This window comes from Hesperophylax consimilis, chromosome 6 (assembly GCF_061612785.1).
Source record: "Hesperophylax consimilis isolate HC1 chromosome 6, BYU_Hcon_1.0, whole genome shotgun sequence".
Classification (NCBI taxonomy): Eukaryota; Metazoa; Arthropoda; class Insecta; order Trichoptera; family Limnephilidae; genus Hesperophylax; species Hesperophylax consimilis.
The window spans coordinates 16,583,288-16,610,689 of NC_142841.1; the positions used below are offsets into that span (position 1 = coordinate 16,583,288).

Here is a 27,402-nt window from a genome sequence, read left to right on the forward strand (position 1 = left end):
CAAAATCTGACAGCATCTCCAAGAAATATAACGGACAATATGCCAGAGGCCTGAAGGGTTAAAAAGCTTTGCTCCACGTATTTATTTTGAACCATCCTGATTTCGCTGACATATTCATTCAATAAATTTTAAACTTACGTATGGTATTTATAATACGATCACGGGGGCCTATCTACAAAAATATAGTTTTGAAATAAATACAAATAAATATTGGAATGCTCATAAGCCCAACTGTATCTCTTAAACGGCTGTGATTGCGAGATAGAGCTTCGTGTCACTAATAAATATATTGGCATTACCGAAATTAAGCTTAACCCAAAATTCCAGTTTTTGTAGTTAGGCCCCAGTGATCCTAAGCCCCGGAACAGATATCTGGTTTTGGGGTTGAAACCTTGTCTCCGATGTATGAATTTACATTATTGATTCATCGTAAGTAGCAAAGATATTTTTAAATGACGTTTGTGGATACTTTTCGACCCACGATCCACAACACAAAAAGTGATCGATTATGTGATAAAATACCAAATCATGAAACCAGTTTAAATTCACATTACCGAAGAATGTTTCATCATATACACGATGCGAGCACAATACATTACAACTCCAAATACATAGCAGAAAGACCGGTTACATCGGAAGGCATAATATTATACGTATTATAGAGATCCCACTCTGACAAACAACCCCAGGTCTTGCCACACCGCTAGTTGCTGTTAATCATACAACATGGCAGACAACAGGCGGAAGACGGAGATGAAACTTTATGATTATTACACAACCAAATTCTCTACCCAGCCCACGACAAAATCACATCAGCCCGCCTTGAAATAGCCCCCATAATTAATGCAAACAGGCGGAGAGCAATGCTAGAATTTGCACTACAGAAGTGTAGACACATTTATGTAAGGATCATACGTAGATAAATGTGTTAGATGATATACATCTCTGGCCAACTGGGGTAGCATCTACCTACATACGTCGTGGGAAGCGTGACGGTCGCTGTGTGATAGCTATACTAGGGTATCAAACAAGGATTTAACAATAGTGGATTACATGAACAGTGTCACCAGTATGATGTTTTTGTGTAAAATAAAACTGGTACTAGTAAAATAACTTTTTTTCAGTAAGTGGGCATCGATTACTTCTTTTTTCAAATGTTACTCGAGTAGAGTAACATTTGAATAAAGAAGTTCGATACAGAACTAGAGTTCGTTAGGTTTGGGACCTAATCAAGGGTTGCGAGGTCTTTGCGAGAGGGTTGCTGGGTCCTTTCAGTGATTGTTTTGAGTTCAAAACTAATGAAAGTCTTTTTACAAAGATAATATTTAGAAATAAATGAAAACGTATGAAGTATAATATATTCACATACAGTCAAACGTACCTACGAGTACTTTAAGTGACATCCTGTTGAGAACCGCTACTCAGAAGTGACACAGTTATAGCTATATTTAGTGACCAAAACAGGACAGCTAGGTAGGTACATCCCTTCAATTCTGTTTACTTTATTATCTACCTGGATATTATAATGAATTTATGTTATTAGTGCGACTGAGCACAGATACAACTGTACCTTCAATACGTATATAATCCCATTATTTTGGTTGACCGCCTACTTATTCATATCAAACTTCCGATAAGCTGTTGTAAAACGTCGCATTTAACGCTTATCTAGTTCGGGGTTCAAAGCAGAAGTGCACTTCCAAAAATATAATATCTTTTTAGAGTGACCTTAACCGAGTCCATTTCTTACATCGAAAAACATAACGAGGTCCAATTTTTGGCATACGCCCGGGTTAGCGCTCTCCAAAGATTACTAACTCCGCGGTATTATACGTGTAAGTGGCATGTAACATTTACGACTGGGATACGCCATATAATGATAATTACAGTCGACATTCATCATCCATTAGTTACGAGACAGCTTGTGAATACCATGAAGTCCTAATGTAAATAAGATCTCAGTACAAGTACACAACGAAGGTAAGTGGCTTATTACTAATGCTCATTCCATTTTAATAATCAATCTGCCTGACGCGTTTGTAATTAACGCGATTGGATTCACGACATAAATCTACATGAAATTATGACAGATGGGAAATATTGAATAAAACTACATATGTATACAAATTCTATTAACAGGGTGAATCAGTACCTGCCATTTCTACTCAGCGTTTACTTATGACCCAAATCTACAATTCTTTCGGTTGAGAAATTGTTGAGTAATTGCCCTTAACCCTTGAGACGTTGTTGATTTGCACGGGTCGAACCTTCTACAAGCTTCCATTTTTTCAAAGACAATAACAAGCACTATTTCGTTCTCTTTCTGACATAAAATAAATAAATAATTTTTAGATGAGAGGAAGAGAGATATATGCATTTTTATAATGTGCGGTCGTTCTGGGACAAATATGGTCTTAGGAGAGTATAATGCGCGCACGACATTTGGGACTGTTTGGGTCTTAGAAGGTCCCAAGGGAGTTATGAATTTGTTTGATTAATTCGATAGTTTAGCGATAAAATTCATTACACTACAAGTAATTAACCGGATAACCACCGCGCAGTTTTAGAAAAGAAATGATAAAACAGATGGAACACCAGGATATCTAGCACAGTCGATCAATAAAGAATTTACCGATAATGTTGATAACTAAACTTGTCATCGTTCTCGAGCACAACTCAAGATCACTAACGTACAATCAATAGTTCACGTCGAATAAATTAAGTCGTTGTGATCTATTATTTGTTCGTTGGCGATCTGCAGTAACGTTCCGGCACGATGACAAGTTTCCGACATTATCGATAAACTGTGCTAGATATCATGGTGTACCATCTGTTTTGTTTAGTTCTATCCTAAAACTGTGCGGTGGTTATTCGGATCGATTTATCACTTAATGAATACAAAAGATTGTTGCTGGGGAACTTCAGTTAAGTATAAAAATATTATAAAAAAACCAGTTAAATAGTCACATAATTTTAATTATTACTTTATTAACGCCCTTTTTAGGGGCTTTTAGGGAATTTTATATACTATTCCTGTGTAAAATCCTTTAAAAGGGGCATTAGAAATATGGTCACGGAAAGCAACTAAAGTAGTCTTTACCTTTGCCTAAAATTAAATAAGAAATCAGATTTTGTTTGATTGAACCATAACAACACCCTTTTGACCTAAATAAATAATTACAAATTTATACAGGTTCGATGGTTGTATTTCACTGACGTAAGTAAAGTAAATTAATAAATTTACACGTTAAAAATAAATAACTTTCCAATATTCTACAATACGTAACTATAAAAAGTCCAATCAAAATCGTGGAACATGACAAAAACGCAATGTACAAACTTTGGCGACAAAGTACACGTCGGCAGTCTGCGAGCAACGGAGCGAGGGAGATGGCAATATAACAACCTTGGATTAATGTTTTAAATAAACTCAATCGGTACAGTAATACATTTCCTTTTAAGCTATGTAGCAGCAAGCGACTTATTAGTTATTGTTGAAAAGCCTCTCTATCCTCAACGTGTGACTGTTTGGTGGGGTTTATGGTCCGGCGGAGTCATTGGACCTTACTTTTCCGAAACTGAGGCTGGAGCAACAGTTACGGTGAATGGATTGCGCTATCGAGAGATGATTAATGATTTTTTATGGCCGGAATTGGATGGTATTGATCTGGACAACGTTTACTTTCAACAAGACGGCGCTACGTGCCACACAAGCAACGAAACCATTGATCTTTTACGATTGAATATCAAAATAATACCTCTTATTGGAAAACCCTGTATTTGTTTCTATTTTTTCTTGGCATAATTAGGCCTATTAGGCGATAACGGGAGGGAATCAAGTTCACAATTCTGGTAACCGATAGGAAGTGGTTTGCAACTAAACTGTGATGAAGGGTTAGAAAGGGTAGCATGATTCTTTGTAAAAAAGCGATCGAAGATTAATTCAGTAAGCTAAGCTTATTGACGAAATTTCCAAAATAAAATTCAATAATTACCAATTCCAAAGAAAAAAAATTGTATTAAAATATTTTTTTATAAATTTGGAACAGCCTCCACGTAGTTTATTGAGTTAGATTACACGACTTTCTTCCTTTGAACAAATAATTCGAATTGCTTGAATGAAATGACATCGAGCTAATCTTATTTCAGCGGAATTTTGCGGCAGATTGTGTAGCCGAGGGAAAGTCTGTACTGCCAGTCTAAAATTGAATTTGAAAAACGAACTAATGAAATTGAATAAGTAAGGGTTTTTATTGAATAGAAAAAAAACTGTTGCATAATATTTTTAGTAAACAAAGTTAATTTTTTTGATTTGTTCTAATCGTGAATCTCGAAAGTACTCTCATTGTAAACAACTAACTAATTGACCATCACACCGTTTCACCGAAAGGGTAGGCAGAGCGGACAAACTGCCAAACAACTAGCTCTTTGCACGCACTTCTTCCCTCATTCACATTTATACATCTTCTCATTCTGACACTTAAAATGACCCGACTCAAGTATTTGGTTTACTAGGTCGGGTCATGTCTTTATTGGGCGTCACGGACTTCTTCCATCATTTACATTCGCGTCATAAATTCTCTTTACACTACTTTATTCGTTCATTCGTTCTACTTGCCCAAACGATCTAAGCGTACCTTTCTTAATCTTTCTCACTACGCTTACATCAGCCTTGCATTATTTGCGCAAGGTTATCGACTAGGGTTCAAATCCCGGCGTGCGTAATTAAATTTAATTTTACTTAAATTACAGATTGCGGCACGTTACAGATTGGAAGATTTTATCAGTATCGCCCTAGTGTAAGAACACCATTCAGAATTGAAACGTTGCTTGAAAGCAACATTTGAAATTTTTGCAAAATTGAAAACAGCTAAATTCAACATTTCCAAATTCAACATTTGCAACATTGAAAAGCAACAAAACACTTGTACCTACTCATTTTAAATATATGCTCTCATTATGCTATATTATTACTGTTATGTCTCCTTTAAATGTATCTAATGTAAAAAAAATAAAAAAAGGGCTTTGGCTGTGTTTGGTGACCAGATCCGAATAGCCAGGTAATTCCCCACCTACCTCTTCCCCATCTTCTTTCACTTCCCACTACCTTCAGCCTCACAAAATACCCCAATTGGGGATGCCATAGTCTCACTGGCTCCAGATGTTTGGGAGCAGTTGGGACTCTTGTGCGATTTCAGATAAAAATATATTTAAAAAAAAACATGTGCAAATATTAGTAGAACGTGCTAATGTTGTAACAATATACGGAGAAAAATGAATATTGCTAATTTATTAAGATTATCTTCAAATTAGTGGTAATCCGGTTAAAAACAGGATTGCAGGCTATCCCGCAGTCAAGTGGGGGAATAGGTAGTACCCAAATTACTATCCTCCTTAGATTAGCTAAAATACTTGACATATCATTTTGGTATTTTACGTATTTCTAAGCAAATAAATACATTTAATAATTGACTGAAAAATTGGGATTTCTATAGTTTAAAAGCCCATAAGACAGAAAAAGCATGGGGTCGTCGGAAGAACCAATTGATTACAGACGTTTTGTTTGGCATCTTAGCCTATCAAGAGTTAACGAATGAATAGACAGGTTTCCTTGTAAACTTTAAGTAAATTTCTAATATACAGGGTTTTCCAATAAGAGGTGTTATTTTGAATAGCCTGCTATTTCGGTAGATGTTACTTTTGAAGCTGTCATTTTTTGACATTTGACAAGTAGAAACTACGCCATTAATAAAAATGGAACGATACACGCTTCAACAACGCATTGAAATTATTAAAATTCACTTGAGTGAATCAAATGCAAATCATCTTGAATGATGAGGCCCATTTCCACCTCGGTGGCTTCGTCAACAAGCAAAATTGTCGCATCTGGGGCTCGGAAAACCCAAGAGTTATTGTTGAAAAGCCTCTCTATCCTCAACGTGTGACTGTTTGGTGCGGTTTATGGTCCGGCGGAGTCATTGGACCTTACTTTTTCGAAAATGAGGCTGGAGCAACAGTTACGGTGAATGGATTGCGCTATCGAGAAATGATTAATGATTTTTTATGGCCGGAATTGGATGGTATTGATCTGGACAACGTTTACTTTCAACAAGACGGCGCTACGTGCCACACAAGCAACGAAACCATTGATCTTTTACGATTTTGAATATCAAAATAACACCTCTTATTGGAAAACCCTGTATTATCACGATGTCGAAATACGGTGTTCATACAATTTTAGAACAATTTTTTTTATACTTTGTTGAAGGAGATATTGATTTTTCTTAAGATTTGTTTTTTCATCCGATTCACTTAATCCAGGGATAATAAAAATAAAATAAAACTTTAATGCTATTAAAAAATATGCTGGAATAGGGAAGCCAGACAAAACAAACTTGTGTAAGAAAGCTTTATAAGTAAGTTTTAAACTTTGAAATCGCATGCGCCGCGATTAGTTTTCATCGTTTGTTATTTCAAAATCATAAAGTTTTTATATTGGTTTACTACATAAATATCTGAATTTATTTTTGTTCTGGCATGAATTAACATACCTACATGTTTTTAAAATAAGTAAAAATCATTCAGGTACTTACTTACGAGTAAACCTTAAAAAAAGATATACACCACCAGAACAGTACTTTGAGTAAACCCATTATTACCCACGTATTTTTGTTTATGTATTTTTTTAATTGACTGTAAAATTAAGGAATCCACACAGCCATATACAGAAAATAAAAGATTTTTTTACAGAAACGGTTTCAATCAAATAAATATGTATAAACAGATATTTTGTTCTCACATTATAATTATACCTTGTTTTTTATGGGTAGGTACTTTATAGGTTTTTTATTACGTGAATACCGCACCAGAGTCCAAACTGCTTCCAACCGTCTGGAGTCAGTGAGACTATGGCATCACCATTTAAGGTATTTTGTGAGGCTAAAGGTAATGGTGAGGGGAAGGAGAGGGGGGAATAAGGTGGGGGAGTACCTGACTATTCAGATCTGATCACCAAACACGGCTAAAGCCATTTGAAGCAACGTTTCAATTCTGAAGGGTGGTCTTACCAGGGCGATCCCGGCAGTATCTTTTACTCTGGAACGTGACGCAAATATACTATATACGAAATAACACAAATTCATTAAATAAATTAATTGCGCATGCCGGTATTTGAACCCGCGACATTCGGATTGCTAGTCGGGAGCACTGCCCCTCTATCACGGAGGTCGTCAAAAAAAAGTCTGTGTATGTAAAAAAAAAACAATGTATTCTTACGGTATGTAATAATTGTAAGTAGCGTAAAAAACCAAATTACTCACACAAAATTATTCTTTACAAAACCAATCTGACATGTTCGTTAAAATACCTATAATTATTTCCGACTGCCTACCTCAATTCGTAGCAAAAATTTGACACGCGTGAATGGAGCACGAACCATTTATCATCATCGTCCAATGCAGTCGACCCCGATCAGAGCCAACAAGTGTAGTCAGAGAATTGAAAAATAAAATCAATTCGTAATATGCGGCGGAGTCACAGTTCAGCGAGCCCGAATCAAGGCTGACCATCGGACGGAACTCGCTCGGGTTTCAGTCAATTCAGTATTTTTCAGCGGGTGAATAGAACCCGCGCACTGCCAGATGAACTTTTATTGATAATTTTGTAATATTAATGTAATTGGAATCGGAGGCCGACTGCGGTCTCTGATTAAAAACCAGAGAGAAATACCATTAGCGTTTTCATAAACGGGAATGGCCCCGATTGTATTCGGAATGAATGGCCAGAATTCTTCCATGTGTTAAAAACATTTTCAAATGCTTTTAATGTAGTCTACTCTTGCTGCGCCGCTTTCAATATGCCGTAATGCGATTTTCATAAAGCTTTGTATCGCCGTTATTGCTTGATTTATAACTGCAGTATAGATTCTTTACGAGCGACGAAAATTTAAAAAATGAGCTGCGAATAAAAACGACACAATAGATTTATTACGTATTTTAAGTATAAACAAATCTTATACTTAAGTGAAGAAAATAAATTTCGAGATACCATTCAAAAACTTGTAAGGAACGCTTTCATTCTTATCGGGTGAATGATGCTTTTTATAAACTCTTTCACGCGACACAAAGAACTTGTCGCGAATGTTCTCGCCCCGCGTGATAAAAATTGGTAACATCCAGAAATCTTTTCACGTAAAGAACCGAACCGTTGTCGCCTAAGTAAACACTCCACATTTCGATTTGAATGAAAAATATAAAGCACACAACCGTCAAAGTCGAAAAATTGACGGCGCCCCGCTCTGTCCAATTTAGGGAAGAGTTTTCCATTCTAGAATAAGTATTTAAGTGACGCCGGTTCTAATTCCTGATTATTGAAAAATGAAAAGGAGGGCGGGAAGAAAAACAATTGGTGGTCGGGGGTGGTGTTTCTGTCGGTGTTCCAGTGTCGCCAGATGCACAGTTATTATTACCATGTCAGTTAGGAACCCCGAATGTAGTTCGAGAAATGTAAATGCTTCGTATGTTTTCTTAAGAGGCCACAGACGACCCAACACGGTTGCACCATGATTAAAAGTTGCAAAACGCACCTACACCATATCCACAATTGGGTCAACTGCATTGCGTAGTCTGTGGGCTTCTTAACCCCTTCACACCAGCATTATTGTTTCTACATATATAAAATATGTAATGCTCGATAAAAAATACATCAGAAAATTATTTGAAATTTTGTGGAAAATAATATATATATTTTTTTAATTATTTTACGATTGGACGTCAGAGGGTATTTTTTGAATAGGAAGGTACAATAAACAAAACACAAAAATAACTGTTTATTGACGCAATTTGAATGGAATGATAATCACTAAGGTTTGAATCAAATAACTAAAAATTCTTTCAGAAATTAAGAAATGTACAAGGATAATAAATAATAACCTTTAAAAATTCGTCATACTTTTCTAAAATGTGCGCGTCACTCACTACCAGTGTTATTTGAACGAACACTGAAATTCATTTAAGATATTCTGGAAAATAACCGTGAACAGTTAATTGAACTGATGTTATTATTATAGAATACATATTTATGCGTTAATTATAATAATTATATAATTCGAGTAGAAAATATTGGCATCTCACCTTAAATTAAGTAAGCAATGACGGCAGAAATCTGATGGAACGCAAAACATGTATTTATGTCAAAATATTTACCCGTTTTTGTGGCGAGAATAAGGATTGCAACAGAGCGGAAAAAAATTGACGCTACAGAGAACAGTAACGGTTAAAAAAATCACAAAGTTCGTTTTAATTTGAATTAACCCTAGGGATGAAAGGTTTAACAGTTGCAATTTTAGGGTAATTCTGTGATATTATTATCTATTAAATTATTCCAACTTTTTTACATCACAACAGTATTTTTATTACTTTTATTCTAAGAAAAATATTAAATGATGTTAGTGAACGCTGAAGCGCTCATATCTGATTTCACAATAAATTTAACAGTAATTGACCTAATAGAGCTTTTTGTAGATAATTTAATCAGGTACCGTTATTTTCTTACTTAAATTCTCAATCAAAGCTTACGTAAAATATCGTTATTATAACCTTCAATACAAAGTTATTGATTTTAAAAAATTGTAATTTTACCCCTGAAACAGCATTTTTCATGTTTGTAATATGGGAACACTGTGGTATTCTACAGTTTTCAGTTCTTGTCCAGGTACAGGATGATTCTCACCGTTGGCTGCGGAGTGACAACGTTAAAATACATCAAATAATTTTCACATTCAAATTTAAATTTGAAGGTAATTTTATTACGCGGCGCCACCCCCCCGACCAAATTGTCTCACCGGAAAAGCGATCAGGAGAAGATATAAATTCGAAGAAAATAAATCGCATCTGCGGTCTGAGTTACCAATTCAAATGAGGTTATTATCATGAGATTATGCCCTTTCCTTTGCCCCTTGCCACGTGCCCCTCTACCCTTACCCCTCCCCTTGCCGCGTTACTTGTCAAAGTGTCATGGAATAACATGACGTTTATAGGTTACTTTGATTGATATTTCTAAGGCAATGTGGAAGGTCGCTTTGGTTATATTATGTTCCCGCGATATTCCCGCTCGTGGGAAAGGGAATTTTGATAAAGCTTATAAATTATTTGACAAGGTTCAAAGTATCGCATAAATTTTGAATGTAACTAGTCTCGTAACATATGTGTTCGACTGCACGGAATATGCAAGAAGGCTATAATAACAATCCTCAATAATAATAATTAGTTTTAGCATAATACTATCCTTCTGCATGGGTTCTATATAATTTGAATATCAAATTTTACTTCATGATTACTGTTCCACTAAATTATTATATCACATGTTTGTAAAAGCCCGTATGGGGGCGTATAATATAAATAAATAAACAGAGGAAATATTTAATGAGAGTACTTGCGCAACTAATAGTACATTTACAAAGGGAATATTGTAAAGTAAAAAAAATGCAAATTATAGGAAGAGTCAAAAGTAATTTTACAAAAACGAATAGGTTGGGATTATGCTCAAACATTGTAATACTATAAATTAAACTAGAAGAATGTATAACACGGCTCATCGAAACAGAAAATATTACAAAACAAGTTTTCGCAAAATGGTGTATAAATATTTACCCGGAGGCTGCCGTGCGCATCTATGTTTGATTCAAGATTCCGAGCTCTCGCTGCCACGCGCAATCATACATGATTTTAATTTCAACTTGCGATATCTCGGAACTTTCTGTATAGATGGCGCAAAACTCGGGCTTAAAAAATAATTTGAACTTTTATCTAGCGACATCTTTACACAGATGTGACAAATGATTTTGTTTATATAATAAAAGACCTCGTCAAACTGGAGACTACAATATTTCCCCTGCCAGTGTTTGAATTCCCCGCGCGCGCGTAGCTGTGTTAGTGCTTCACGTGGTTCCTTCTTATCTCGACGGTTCGCGAATACTTAGAATCTGCAACGAATCATGGTTCTAACGTTATTATTTTAACAAATTGTTTTTATTAACTAGTAATATTTTTAGTGCAAATAACATTTGTGTTAATCAACATGTTTTCTTATTTTAAATGAAATAAGTTGTTATATCCGCCTTTCGAGTGAAAAAATAATAATATAAATTTTATTTTAATTATCTGTGTTCGGAAACTAATTATTGTGTTAATTTGTCGTTTTTCCTAATATTTTATTTTGTGTAACCCTCCATCATGGCTCGACGTGACTTGTCTGATGACCAAATAAGAGAATATTGTCTCGATCTTGACTCTGACTGTGAATTTAGTGACAGTGAGTGTGATTCCGCCAGTGAAGTAAGCAGTATAAATGAAGGAGTACACGCTGAAAATATTGTTGAATCTAATGATCAACTCTTGGACGAACCCAGCACATCAAGTCAGACTGGTTTTGACATGAACACTTGGACATCGGATCATTTTGTTCCGATTATTCACGACTTCGATGATTTCCCTTCTGGCGTAAACTCTTCTCCTCTTTTGTCGGAAAATTCCGAGGAAGTGAATTTTTTTGAGCATTTTTTAAATACAAATATTATGACTGATATTGTATCTCAAACTAATAAATATTACGCAGCAACAATACAGAAAAAAGTTGTGTCTGAACAATCAAGGCTTCGTAAATGGGTTGATACTTCAATAAGTGAGATGTATGTATTTTTTGCCATATAAATGCTGATGACACGAAATAAACATCATTCAATAGAAGAGCATTGGTCGACAGATCCTCTTCTTACGAGTGCCATTTTTGGTAAAACGATGCCCAGAAATAGGTATCAAATATTACTGAGCATGTTACATATTTCTGACCACGATACACAAATTCCTGGCGACAAATTGCACAAAATAAGATTACTCGTTAATCCGACTCGTAAGATATTTAAAGAAACTTTTACTCCCTTTGAAAATCTTTGCATCGACGAGAGCATGGTTGTTTTTAAAGGACGATTAAAATTTAAACAATTTATTCCTTCCAAACGCCACCGGTTTGGGATAAAAATGTTTGTTTTGTGTGATGTACTGACGGGTTATGTTTTAGATTTCATTGTTTATTGTGGTGATGGAACCGACGTCACTGATAATCAATGTATAGGCGCCTCGGGAGCTGTTGTGACAACTCTACTTAGAGATTACCTAGATAAGGGACACAAACTTTATGTTGATAACTGGTATACCTGTCCTACACTATTTAACACGTTCCCGGACGAGCATGCTATAGCATTCGCATTGGATAGTTTAATTATGTCGCGGATGCTATAGCATTCGAAGTTTATTGAGTTTTTTTTGTCAGATATGCTTGAGCAGTTGCTTTATCCTTATAAAATATAGGTAGTCTATTTCTTACTGTCACTGCTGACACAACCACAGATCGCTTACTGTCACATGAGACCTTTTCTGCACACAAAGATAAAACAGTGTTTACCCCTTCCCGTACAGCTCGCCCGGCGTACCCCGCGTGGTTACGTATGCTATAGCATGCGTCAAATGTATTGAGATACGTCTGCTATAGCATTCGCGTCGCACTTGATGGTGTTGGTTGGTACGTATCATGACGGAAATGCTAGAGCATTCGCAAAAATCTAATACAAAAAAATAGTGCCAAAGTAGGGTGACTCACTGCCCGCGAACGTGTTAAATACTTGCATGAAAATAAAACCAATGCTTGCAAAACGGTGCGAAAAAATAGGAAATACATGCCAAAATTTGACAAACTGAAGAAGGGGGAAATGGTAACAAAGAGCTGCGGGCCATTGATGGCTCTAAAATGGCATGATAAGAGGGAAATATACATGCTCAGCTCTTTACACGACAACACTATTTCCCCAACGGGAAAAACAAATTTAAGAACGGGACAAACAATATGCAAACCCAATTGCATTCAGGATTACAATAAGCATATGGGTTTAGTGGATAAGGCAGACATGATGTTAACTGGAGTAAGTTGCTTGCGAAAGTCCATTAAGTGGTATAAAAAGCTTTTTTTCCATATTATTGATTTATATCTGTTAAATTCTTTTATTGTACACAACAGCATAAAAAATTCAGGTATGAGCTTCCCCGATTATCAGTTATGTGTGATAAGACAATTAATCGCAAAACACCACAAAAAAACTCAACTCGACTCAACTCCTCATTCGTCTCATCATGACACACCATTACGTCTGCTTTCAAAAGAAGTTGTAAACCATATGCCTGAGCCAATACCGGCAACATCAAAACAATCCAAGCCATACAGAGCCTGCCATGTTTGTGCGAATACAAAACTTAAACAAAGCCGCAGAAAAATGGCTCGATATATGTGTTCCCAGTGTAATGTGGCATTGTGTATTCATCCCTGTTTTAAAGTCTACCATTCGAATAAAAACTATTAACATAAATAATACGATAAGAAACTGTAAATAAAAGTTGAATAAATAATGAAGCTTAAACAATAATATTATCACAAGTGAATCGTGTGAAATGGTGAGCCGTCGCAGTGGTCCCACTACAGAGACGTGAGTACTGATATTACTATAGTATGTCTGTATGTGTTGGTGAGATTACTGATTTGATAATGGCGGCGGGTCGAAGTTTGTTGATGTTTCATAGATAGTTTTTATTCGTCAAATAATGCATCAATTCATAAAGATATCTTGCTTAGACTTTTCAAGAGTGTAACGTAAACAAGTTTTTTTTTTGTTTTGGTAATGATTTACAATCTCTAAGTGCTGAGGATAATAAATAATGAGGCAATATAAAAAATTCTAAAAACCCTTGGCGTGAGAGTATCTATCTGTGTTTACATTCGGGCAGCAAAAGGGTTAAAGAACCACACAAAACAACTTCTGCAGACTAATCACACTTACACATAAAACTTAGTGCCCGTGATTAAAAAAATGGTACAAAGAACAAAAAATTACATTCAAATGGATAGACTTGCCCTTACATGATATCCGGGTATCATTTCGACGAGCTGGAGGCATACCACGTGACCATATTTTTGGCACCAGCAGAATTCATATACATTTGCGAACCGTACCAACAATTACGGGAAAGGAACGAATCTACTGCAAGCGGCGTTTCGCGCCATTTGCGGTTGCTTCGTTTCTTTCCCATAAGTTGAGGTTCAGTTCGGCAGTTTGGATCGCGGATGTATACGTAGCATTATGGTTGAAATACATGCACGAGCCGAACGCCGAAAGCCGAACCGTCGCTGGTTCGCATATTGGGACGACTTTTTTTGCACCGACGAACTGAATCTTAACCGGTTTCGGCGAATAGCTTTCCTGTCGGTCTTTCGACAAACACAAAGGAATTTGCATCCCATATGATCCCATATTGGGACGGCGTTGATTGTGGTTAGTTGTGTTTTTTGTACTCTCGTGCCACCAGAGCCGACCAAGACGTCCATTGTTTATTTAATTTAATTTTAATGGTTAGAAGAAAATGTAATGACACTGATTGATATTTATAAAACTAAATATTTAAATACATAAGGACCACGTTAAATTATAATTTGAGAATAAAACCAAATATTTACTCTAAGTTCCTATACATTTTAGTTTAAATTTTATTTGATATCAGCAATTTAATTTTAATTTAAAATACTCTTTAAAAACAAAAGGAAATATGTTCGTATGTGTGATATCAGACAACAGTCGTACGTTGAACGCCGAAGAGCGCACATGGAAATAACCCGACCCTGCGCACAAAAAGAAAGTTCGCTGAAGTCAGGCAAGGATCAAAATGTGCATAAAACGGAATCGCCTTCAAGTCGGGTTTCGTAGCAAAAAATGGTGAGGGTGGTGTAAATTATAACACATTTGTAAATGTATTTAACCAAATAGTGTAGCAAAATATTCAGTTTTGGAAAAAAGATATATTTCCATAACTTTTTGTTCAACCGATTTGGAATTTGTATTTGTTTTTTACACAGCCAGCAATTTTACAATGATATTATACTGCGAGTTGCCTGTATACTGTAAAAATCATTTATTGACAGATTACAGAAATAGTCACGCCCCCTCCGATCTTCGCGCAACTTGGCATGTTCCACACTCCCTGGTGGGCTAGTCTTTGGATGTCTATTACTTACACAAAGTATAGATATGCATTAAATTAAATGAATAAAAATATACGCTAAATTTAATGAATAAAAGTGTACACTAAATTTAATGAATAAAAATAAACATAATTACACAAAATTTAATGAATACACTAAATTGAATGAATAAATGTTTAGGTACACTAAATTGAATGCATGAATTATACACTGAATTTAATAAACATAAATTTGTCCGAACTAAATTGAATGAATAAGAGGACTCACCTATTTGCTCTGCTCCAATGTTTGCCAGGAACATCATCTTCAGGACTTCCATCTCCTCTTCCGCGGGCATCCCCTCGCTGCCAAATATGTCATTTTCAGGCCACACCTCCCTGAAACACGAATTCGAATTTGAATTTGGAACACACGAGTCATTCAAAAAGTCCCGCCAAATGAAACGTAATTACCGACACGTCAGAGGGCCTCTTGACAGCAACATGGCGAGCGCTAAAATGGCCGCCAACCCGAAACAGTTTTCCGCGATTCTACTTGCGAATTGACAAGTCATGTTGCTTTCAAACATTGATCAAAGCATTGTGTGTTATATTATCAGCTAAGCATTGTACGTAAAAATAAGGTAAACTATGTAGGTTAAGAGGAAACTTGATTTCCAGGGAAAAAAGTATTGACGGTTTAATGAATACTTGTGCAAGATTATCAAATTCCCAGAGCACAACAAAATATTGCAAAAAATTTCAGAGTTGGAAAAATTTTATAGATTTTGAAAATCTGTACTTTGGAAACTATTTGGTCTATAGAAAGGTAGTACATTGCGTGTTTTTTTTTTGGATTTTTTACAAGGTTGCGTTCGGTACTCGAGGTCGGAAACTCGGATTATTCATTGGGCCAATCAATTAAATAAATCTAAACAAACCCGATCTGACGCGGATTTAATGGTGGAAGAAGTTGGGGTTGTCCGAGGAAGACTTGGCAGGATCAATTGAATCAAATACTTGAGTCAGTCCATGTAAAAGAGTATAATAACAGAAGAGTATGTATTAGATGATACATGAATTTTAATGAAGCAAGGGTTGTGTGCCGAGACAGAGTTGTCTGACGGTCTATATTTTTTGCCTAACCCTGCCGAGAAACAGCGTGACGCTCGTTAGTTAGTTTAGTTATGTTCATCTGCTAAGCACGGTAGGTAACGTGTTCCTTAGTTTATTTCAACCCACTACACAAAACTAGCGTTTCGAAATTCAAACAATTCGTTATTATTTTGTGCCATATAAATAATTAGAAGATGAATTGAATTGAATTCAACTCCCTTTAAATGTTAAGGAAGCCAAAAGTCTTGGTTATGTCTCAGTGTTGTGAAGTCCAAATATTAGTACGTAGGTGATAGAATATATTTATAGTAGTGTTATAAAAGATGTACACTAGATATAAAATGTTAAATTTTATAACTACATAAAATATACATTAAAATATGTACCTATATATAAATATTATAGAAGGATTCATAAAACTTATAATTATTTGATCGACCATAACTATGAGGCATATATATTTTTGATTCAACTTTACACACATGATATATATTAAAAACGTAAGATGAAAATAAATAATAATGAATCCATAAATACAAAAACGATAATTTCCTTCAAGGATGTGAAAAAGCACTGTCACAAAGCTAGAAGCACATTTTTGACAAATAATAATGAGATAAAATTGGCCGAAATGATATATGATCTTCATATGAGTTTGAACATTGTAATAAAAGACTCAACATTGGCCTCTGTGGCAACGATTATGATACACCATATATTACACCAATTAGTTAAATGTGCATGAAAACGTTATTTATTACAAGGTGGATAGAGCATTACATGCCACTCATTTCCACTGAACGAATAAAGTTATAATTATTATTCTAAGACAGGGGCTTATTTTATAGGTCCTGGATCAATTATATTAGTCCTTACGTTTTTAGTGAACTATGTAGAATTTGTATACCAATAAATAAAATCGAGATTATCATTTACCGCGCTACATTTTGCCGAGGGTCGACGAAAGTATTAGCAAGAGAATATAAAAGATGGCGAATGACGTTCGAAAAGAATTCTAGGTCGGTTTAAATGTAATCAAGGAGATTGGGAAAGCGACGCTTGGATGAAACTATTCGTTAAACGCGTCCAAACGGACGCGCAAAGCGAATGGGTCGAGAAAGGAGTTTAAGGAGAAAATACAATGCGCAATGGCAAGGAAGAAATCACCTACAACCCAGGAAGATAATACATAACCAAAAAGATAAAAATTATAAAAATACAAGAAATTGTATGAATTCAATAAGGAGTAAGCTAAGACAAATGTGCGTAAAATATCTGCCTACGTCTGCAATAATTATAGTTAAATTATTACAGAATTATTCGTTTCAGAATCAAGACACAATTTTTCTAACGTAGGGTTACTCTAGTTGTAAACGCTATTAAAGGTTGACAAAATAAAAAAGCTAAAAGTCAACAACGAAAAAGTAACTCTATTAGCGATCAAACATCTCCAGGAACAAAAAAAAAATCAAAGACAATGATTTATGTTACAAAAATCTCTGCCTCTTGCTTTTTTAAACAAAACAAGAGTTTTCAATATAAATAAATATTCAACACGCATTGAAACGAATTGCTTTATTTTTTTGGCAGAGAAATCTGAATGTCTGCGCGAAGCGAATGAAATAAGGTAATAAAAGATATGTCTGCTACAGTCTTTGTCTGAAAACATCTTCGTGAAATTCAATAACAAAAACGCGATACGCATTCAAGGTATGTGGAAATCAGCAAAGAGTTTCTTTTGGTAATTAAATTTCCCAAATCAACAAAATGTAAATGAGTAACTCGGCGATGGAACGTGATAAATATGTGTGTATAGGTACATCGAAACCTACATACCACAAGACGTTATTTTAGATTAAAAACAAACAGTTCTGAATACAATCAAATACTCTATAATATTAATAACTCCAAGGAAAAAGTGGCAATATCAACAACGCTGACCGCTAGAGGCACTAGTGTAGCATATTGAGTATATAGAAAATAGGCAAAATGAAATTATTTAGTACTTGGCGGCGATGTTTTACGATTTCTTATTTGTATTTCGATCAATATTGATACAATTATATATAAAAAAATTCCCAAAAAGGAGGTTCTGTGCGAACAGTTTACGGATGTAATAATTACAAACAAAAAAACAGTCGTTTTCAGGATGCCAAAAAACGTTGACAAGTTAGTTGGTGTTATTACCAGTTCGTTATATTCTAGCAAATAAAATTTTCTCGATTACATAATAAGTGAAATCTACAACTAATAAATAATACTTTTTTTTAGTATTATTTAAGTATTTTATAACATTTCTAAGCCGTCGGCAAAAAAAGCGGTAAAATCGAACGTAGGTTAACTAATATATTTTTTCGATTTCTCTAAGTTGCTGATGTTAAATTAATAATTTATTTTATTAATTTTAAAAATTATTCATTAATTATAAAACAATTATTCATTAAATTACTAATTTATTGATTATAACATCCATTAAAATTAATGTATGAAAGAAAACCAACGCCCACAACTCACGCCGTTAAGAGGCGCTAGTATAGCATGTTGCCATCAGAATGTATGGGAAATGTCAGAAAGTGGAGATATTATTAATATTATAGGGTATTTGATACAACTATGTTCTTTTTAGATCTACTTATTTCTAATTCTAATTCACAGATGGCTCAATCCGAGTAAAATACAATAACAGTAGATTGTTGAGTTAATAATGCCGAAAATATCGAAATGAGGCATTCTTGCAATTTCTAACCCCATTAAAACATGAAAGTTATGTAAAGTAAGGTATTGTTTATTTATACTATTCGCCCATACAGGCTTTTACAAATAGGTGACGTATATAATAATTTAGTGGAACGTTTTTAAAGAAGAAGAAAAAATGTTAAAAATTAAATAATAGAACAAATGCAAAATAAAAATAAAAGCTAACATTCATATTTATTTATAAGGTAGGTTTGTTATTATAACCTACTTGTAACTGAATTCTGTGCAGTTGAACACATCTGCCATTTCTGAGAAAGTATTGCCAAATGCATGCAATATCCTAGCAGGTACAAGCGAGTGTCTAAATGACTCAGTGCTGATGTTGTTGTCGCAAATAAAAATAAGTTTTTATCGAGTATTTCAAGTTGGTATATATGTAAGGTAATTAGTCTAAGTAAATCGGGGCTGTTTATAGTACAATAAAAAAATAAAATACTGAAATATATTATAAATATAAAACTAGATGTGAGATGGTTTAACCCCAAGAACGCCCCAGGCATCTCTGCCAATTCCATACATCTCAGCTATAGATCAAGATTTGGTACCAGAGCTCCATCGTGGACTGTTAGAATGGCTTTTTATTTTAATTTATTTCCTTAATTCACCCTTCTAGCAATGTGCTTATCAACTCCCGAACTTAATATGTATACAAACTCATTCGCTGGCTCTAAAATAAAAACAAAATATTATTTGCAGTGCATTGATGTATTATGATTATTATTATTTAGATGAGACATGAAGCGAAAAAATAGGTTCGCTAGTTTTCTCCTTCTCTCCCAACGCTCTGACTAAAACTACTGATTGCGATCTACGCGCACCGCTTATAGCGTTCTAATAGTGGAACAAGTTTCGAAAAGATATTATAGTACGCAGTGGCACCTCTAATCATAGCTCTATGGTCCAGTGCTGTTTTATGTATTACATCTTACAAATAGTACCACGATAAAACTCGGCACGAATGGGCGGCTCTTCCATAAAACACAAGAACTGTGAGTTCTGACATCATTTAATTAACTAAATTTTTCTTACCGAAAATTGAAATATTGAATACAATAAAAATAATAATAAAAAGCACACCATTTTAAATAAGGGTAAGTTGCGTACTTTTGTAATTTAAATATCTCAGATTTCGCCCGGCCCTACAATAAAGACAACCATTACCACCGGGAAACCTGCAACACAATGATTATATAGAATCTAACAATCCCAGAAACGGCGATGAGAAATCCCACAATGGTGGCCGCTAATTGGATTAGTTCATAAAAGTTTAGCGAAGGGGTCGGGACGCCGCGGGCCGCCGGACCTGGAAGTGTGAAGGATGCTGCACTGTTGCGAATTGTTTGTATACTTTAACTGAACCAATTGGTACAAAAATATATACAGCCTTAAAAACATGATGCAGAAATGATACACGAGCTGATACACGAAATAGCGCGAAACAGCATATAACCGTAAAAGAGAATAACTAAACATAATGGTAACCGAAAAATGATAAGACGTCATTTTGTTTGTTTCATTAAATAACCAAACATTATGATAACCTAAGCAAAATAAGACGTCATTTTGTTTGTTCCATTGAGTAACTAAACATAATGACAACCGAAACAAAATAATACGTCATTTTGATTGTTTCATTGAGTAACTAAACATAATGATATATCTAAATATACAAGAACACCTAAATGACACATGTTTAAGTAGGTAGACAAACTATACGAATTAGGTGTGAAATATCAATTAAATGAAACAAAATAAGACGTCATGATCATACTAATTGGTACAAAAATGTAAAAAGCAATACCCATTTATTCAATTCCCGTAAAAAGTGTTTTATGTTTCTATTTCGCTTTGTTAACAGAAGATGACGGCTATAATTATACATAAGCAGCAACAAAAATGAACCTACATCAAGTAGCATCACTAGTTGTAAAAGTTACAGCTTCACAAGCTTATATATGCAGGCGGTCAGAGTTGGAACTAACAACCGAACAATTTCTCAAGCGTTACATTTTTTTGTATCTATAAAATCTACACTTATGACGCCACCGGCTACGCAGTTAAGTTTGTCGAGCTGTACTTCAGTGACCAGTGACTACTCTGCATTTATTCCCTGGGCGAAGGCTGCTGATGCAGAAACGAAGGGGGAGGACTCTATGGAATAGGTGGCACAATTTTAATTTGTGTCAGAGTGTAATTGCACAGAAAGCACAGTGCTGGTTTTATCGTCAGGTGGCCCTAGCTAGCTTACAGAGGGGGTGCAACGATTACGATTATGCGGCATCTTAATAACCTTAGTCAAGAAGATTATAAATTATAAAAAAAATAATCGTAAACGTGAATGATATGTAAATCTTTACTATAAAGCAGAAATATTGTTTGTTGCAGCAGTAAAAACTTTAAGGGTGATCAACTTTTAGATGATTTCGATTGTAAGGTATTTAATTTTAATACTCAAATGTATCATGCTAGGAATAAAGAGTTAAGATAAAAAAAATGAAGTATTCAGGATAGTATTAATAGAATCAAGTAATTTCCGGGTCAGTCTCTGATACATTGTGAACCGATACGAAATTCCGAATATCAGGAAACCGCCATAAGGACCGACATTCACAGAAATCTGTACGAAATTAATCGACTTTTAGAGTCCTTCACTCGGCTGTGCTTTCTTAATTGGGGAAAATTTCATTTGTGAAGTTGGTAGCTAAACGGACGGACGTAACGCTTTACAAGGAGCAATAATGGCAAGTGAACTTGATATTAGGAAAACGTTTCGGCCGGTCGATTGTACGCAGACTAATGAGAAGTTGAGATGCGATTAAATTATAAAAGCCATGCTGCCATTTTCATTAATCAATCTGAGTGTTCGCTGTGTTGAAATTGGACTCGTACGTACCTACGATTTGGATGTCATTAATGCAAATTAGTATATTTTTTGCTAAGTGGTTTACTTAATGTTAAGACATCTATTTGTTCGAGCAAGTCTCCCATGTGCATCTAATTACTTTAAAAATAGAAAACACTCGCATACGATGTAAAAAAAAATAAAAATATTCACAAAAATGATGTTCACATTCTACTAATAAAATGTTGTCATTTGATTCAAGTAAATTTATCCTCCTCAGACACGGGTTTAGGTATTTGAAATTTTAAAAAAAATGTTCCGTTTTATTTATTTAGGGAAAAAAAGAGTAATCACTTTTTTTGGAAAAACTTACCGTTAAAGGAAGGGGGTATCATATGTAATAGTTGAGGTCTGAGTCACATACAAAAACGTTTATTTTCTCTTCTTTATCAAAAAGTGATTACCTTTCCTTCCGTTTTCATACATTTCCGCATGGCCCACGTTGTGGATGGTGACCGGATAAATCATCACAATGATAATTCATCACATCTTTAAAAAGTTATATTAAGTCGTGGAAAGTGATGAAACAAAATCTTTATTAACTGGGTTAAGTAGGTTGGGTTAGGTTAAGTTAATTTTGTTTTTCATCGTTCCTAATGATTTTATATCACTTTTTAAAAGTGTGTTGAATTGCCACTGTGTTGAGTTATCATGGAACCGTTGTGGATATGGCCCCGTCTAGCAACAGCCTCCTTAATAAATAAATCTCGAGCCATTTTAAGCTGGCAATTTTACCATCGCTAATATCATTGCCTCTCCGTCATAAGGTCACAAAGGCCCTTGATCAGTTCGTTTTAGCTAAGAATTGGCTATCAATTTTTCAGTTTTTGTTGTTACTGTTCCTTATAGCAACCAGCATCAAGAATATTATTTTCTTGTGTTACGTTATGTTTATTGTGTAAAATAAAGAATTATAAAAAAAAAATTTTAAAAAAAAAACTATTTTCTAGAAGATTTATTATTAATAGTGGCATTGACGTTTAATACCTGCCTACAAATAGTGAAGAGTCAGGAAACTTTCGCACATAACATCTTCCAACATCTATTTGTTCAGATTAAAGATAATTGGGTCTCCGAGAACTATTAGGATGATGACTATGTTTTGACTTGTAACAGGAAATTATCAGCAGCACCTTCAGTCTGACTGGAGGTGTTTACATGTTTGCATCATCATCACTTCCCCAACCATGGCTACATTACAAATATGAATAATTTGGAATCATAGGCAGAGTAACATCTCATGTTCTCTAAAAAGATGAAAAAGTTAACCTTAAGGCCCCAGGTATCGCCTGTGATACTTTAAAGAAAATCATGAAAACCTTCAAGAAAATATTAAGAGATGCAGCATTTTATATAATAACAATGAAGTAAACACTGAATGATAGTCATGTATCATACTAGTTATTAAAAATCAATTTAATAACCGCTCACCTGCATTTTGAAAATTTAATACGTTGAAACCCAAAAAATAATAAATTTCATTCGTCCGTAGTAGTTTGTACAAGTCAAATATACGCCTTCGGTTACACAATTTCATATGATGATACACAGTCTGTATTAGACAGCGTAACCCAGTCAATTTTTAACAAAAACCTAAAGTATCAAATATGATGACGTAGGCCCGAAGAAGATATATCTAAAAGTTAGATATCTCTCTACTTATTAGCCAGTTTTTAAGACAAAAAATTCTTCTCGTGATTTGTTTCTGAGAACAAAATTAAATCATGAAACATTCCACTTGTTATCTTGTTTTCATGTTTTATATTAATATATGAAAGGGTGAAATGTATTTAATGTAAGAACAGAGAAAATACACATTTACATTAAGTATATCCAGTCTTTGCTTCATAAAGAAATATGTCACGAAGTTTGCAATATGAAATAAAATGTTGCTGTAGATTTGTTGCAAAGGAAAAGAATTATGTACGAGTAGGTAGCTGCGGTGCCTTTGTAAGAGTTATGATGTACATATTCATGTAGAAAACGTCAGCCGGTTTGCCAAGGAATAAGGAAGATATCAAATTAAAAATTCAGAAAAGCGTTATCCCTTAATTTTCTTCACAACAAAAGCCTTCGCCTACATTCGAGAATTTAACAAAAAATTTGAAAAAGCAGAGTCGGGCCGCGATCATAAGTCAGGAGCTTAACGCAAATAATTTATGTCAAGCTGTTTCCTTAGAAAAGTTTCTCGCCTTTCAGGTAAACAGGTAAACAAGCCTAGCACTGTCGGGATGTTGGAACAGAAGGCCGCCACTGTAAATAAGATTTCGAACCAGAAGAATTCATAGTCAGCACAATAATTCGTCCAAAAAGGCCCAACACAATTATGACACCGAGCGGTAACCTGATTTAGTAGAAAAGTTTAAACAAGTCGCTTGACATTAAGCTTCATAAATATATGCGTATTACATGATTTCTTTGATACCATGAAACAAACATGTTCAACTTTAAATTTATGCGGGAACGTTTCGATTCAAAGTTTCAAATAAGACAGTTTGTTGAAATTATGATATTTGTTTTATTTAAAATCTGCTGTGGGCTTTCGCAAAAAATAACGGCTCCAAAAACTCTACCTGAAATTTAGCCGTATCAAGCTGCGAAGTTTTATTAGGAACAACGGCTTCATTACAATCTGCGGCAAAGTTACTTCTTGAAAACTCGTTTTGGGAGAATAACAGTGGGTGCGTCGAGAAAATAGTTACCTACCTCAGATATGAAAGACTGGCTGAAAATGTTTTTATTACTTTTGGAGAACCCTGAGGGACGCCATTTTTCACGGCGAAAGTGGAACAAGAAATACGATTCACAAATCTTCACGAGAGTAACTCAGAAACTTAACATTTGCATAATTTGATTCAAATTTTAGATACGAAGTATTATTTAAACTAGGATCCTAGGGTGCTGCTTGGTAGCAGTCGTATTATTTGCATAATATGTAATGGTCATCTATTCAGAGTCCGAGCGAATCAAGTTTAACATGTTAGCATTAATGTGACTTCCCTAATACTCGTCGAAACCATTAAAGTACTGGTACATGAGTTACTTAACGTCTTACGAACAACTTAGCACGCTTAAGATTAGACAGATGAGGATGAATTAAACTGTCCAATCCGCAACACAAAGACAAATGAGATAAATCAAGGCATTATTGTTCGTAGTCTCCGCTAACTTTTGTGTTTTAAAACTTGCGTTCGAGAGCTCCTACTTAAAGCGAGCGGGTTTCAGAGAATTCAGCAAACGCTGCTTCTCTCCGCTATATAAATACGAATAAATTAAATATGGTAGTCACTTCATGTATAATTCATAGTTCCGCTAGAGAAAGTATGTAAGTTTTACGCCAGTGTTTATAAATCCTCATTTCAATTAAACCCAGCTTAATTTCAGCGAGAACTCGGCTAACGGGACGCGACACGTGTGGGTAATATCACTGAAAATATCCGAAAAAGAAGACGCAAAAACGCTCAAAAGAGCAGCCGCCAGATAATCACAGTATGCAAACGAGATAAAATAATTATTCTCGGAGGCAATTTTGATTGTAATATTTTTTGTTTCCGACTTTTTACTTAAAACTTTCCAACAAGCATCCACTTAGGATTCGGTGATCCCAGATCCCTCGAACAGTGAATTGGGAACCTCAGAAATAAACATTTCGCGGCTCAAACGACTACTCGACTGATAATTATTATTGTGGAATCTGTCATTTTCTTTGTACTTGTACCAGTTCACCGGAAGGGATCTTAATATGACAGATGACTTGAAAACAACTTTGTCAAGTTTCGCTCAATCTGCGGTATATTTTTACGTAGACGTGGAGAATTTAAATAAAATAGTCGAAATCATTAAATTTCTGATATTCTGAATCAGTTGACCTACTTTTAGATTTTTTAAAAATTTTATGAGGTATATTTTAGGGTTTTCAGTTTCAGTTTAATGAACTGAAAAAATAATTACAACAAATTCATTCAATAAGAAACACAATACTCACTAAATTATTCCAATCAAAATCCGAATTTTCCTGCCGTTTGTACCAAACAAACTGAACGACCGCTTAATTAAAATTTGAATCAAACGCATATCTCCAATAGGGCTAAGCATAATCTTCGCAAGCTGTAACGCTTTACGCAAACCCCTCTAAGCAATGCTCTGCGAGAAAGAAAGCTTTGTCTACAAATGTGCGACAAAAAGTAACAAACGATATTGAGAAATGGAGATGTGCAGAATAATATTTGAATTAACTTTTCTTATTTTCTGCATTTCAGAAACATATAATAAAAATAAATAAAAACGTATTTTACTTTCTGATAAAGACAGTTCATCAATCACCGTAAAAAATGTAAGTTCGTCATTAAATGAAAACACTCCATTGTCGCGGTACGAGTGAGTCATTTGTGTGGCGGAAAGTGGATTGGAATAAATTACCACCCCCAGAGAAGCGGGAGGCTCTGTATAAGGCTGTGCGGCTGAGGAAGACTGAGAACAGGGATGTTTTTTCCTCGATAAAGATGTTTCGTATTATTGGGCGAATTCCGAATAAGTCTACATTGATAAAAAATGGACATATGATGGAGGGTTTTATAAGAAATGATGTACGTATGTTTCGAAAATACTACTAGGTATTTTATTTACTACCCGGAATCGATGGAGATTGAACACAATTCATACAACAGATTCACGGCTATATAGCTCTTAAAGTAAATGACGTTTTGGGCTAAATGCTATTGCTTTGACTCAGAGATTTAAGAGAGAAAAGACTTTAAATTTCTTGTGCAATGATTGAGGACTTGTCTAAGAGAGGCATTGAACCTACGACACGACGCCTGGATGGGAACTAAGTCAACTCAGCTACTAATCGGTTAAGAATGAATAAATTATTTATCAATATAAATTCACCATAGTCTAAGTCTAAAACTGATTAAATAGTAGATTGTTGTTTCTGTATTAAAGTGCTGAAGTCCAGACATTCTTACGCGAAAAAGTATAACGTAAAGTGATGGTCGCATTCCTGGTGCCCGTGTAGTTGATGCTGATGACTGAAATGAGCAAATTTGTTCCTTGTTTTGCAGTTTGCAGCATCCCTAGTTAGGGGCCGGGGAGAGACGCTCCGTAAACAAATACGAGTTCTCGTATTACGGTCCGAGATGAGAGACGCGGAAGGCAGCAGTATAACTTTATGAGATCTGCGATAGCAATGCCAGTCGAAAAGAAATATCGCTTTGGCTGATACAGATTTGTTTATATCGAAAGTCGTATGTTCTGCGAATCAACCATTTTCGCTTTAATGAAATTTTGTTTTCGCGTAGAACATTTATTCGTATGAAAATGTATTGCAACACTTTAGTAACCATTTGAAAGAAAGTGAACAATTCGTGTCCGATGGTGAATTTAATTCTAGCGCATTCTGTACAAACTCTGGCGTGCCACAGAAATCTAATTTAGGACCGTTAGTATTTTTAATTTTTTTAAACAACATTCGGAAAAAATCAAATTCGTCGTTTTTTACGTTTCAGTGATAAATTTAATTTTTTCTTGAGAATGAGGTCATTAGAAGACTGTAAAAAGCCCCAGAAAGGT

The 27,402-nt window shown here is 34.9% G+C and overlaps 2 protein-coding genes across 2 annotated transcripts in view; one reads left to right on the top strand and one right to left on the bottom strand.

The window, feature by feature from the left end:
* The window catches only part of timeout (circadian regulator timeout), a 471,418-nt gene that overhangs the window by 404,920 nt on the left and 39,096 nt on the right, over positions 1-27,402 (bottom strand). The window contains exon 11 of the mRNA XM_089632410.1: positions 15,346-15,455. Within this exon, the coding sequence (XP_089488536.1) occupies positions 15,346-15,455 (110 nt within the window). The remainder of the gene's footprint in view (positions 1-15,345; positions 15,456-27,402) is intronic.
* Positions 1-27,402, top strand: part of LOC149422998 (uncharacterized) — a 136,138-nt gene that overhangs the window by 81,517 nt on the left and 27,219 nt on the right. The gene's annotated exons all lie outside the window — the stretch shown is intronic.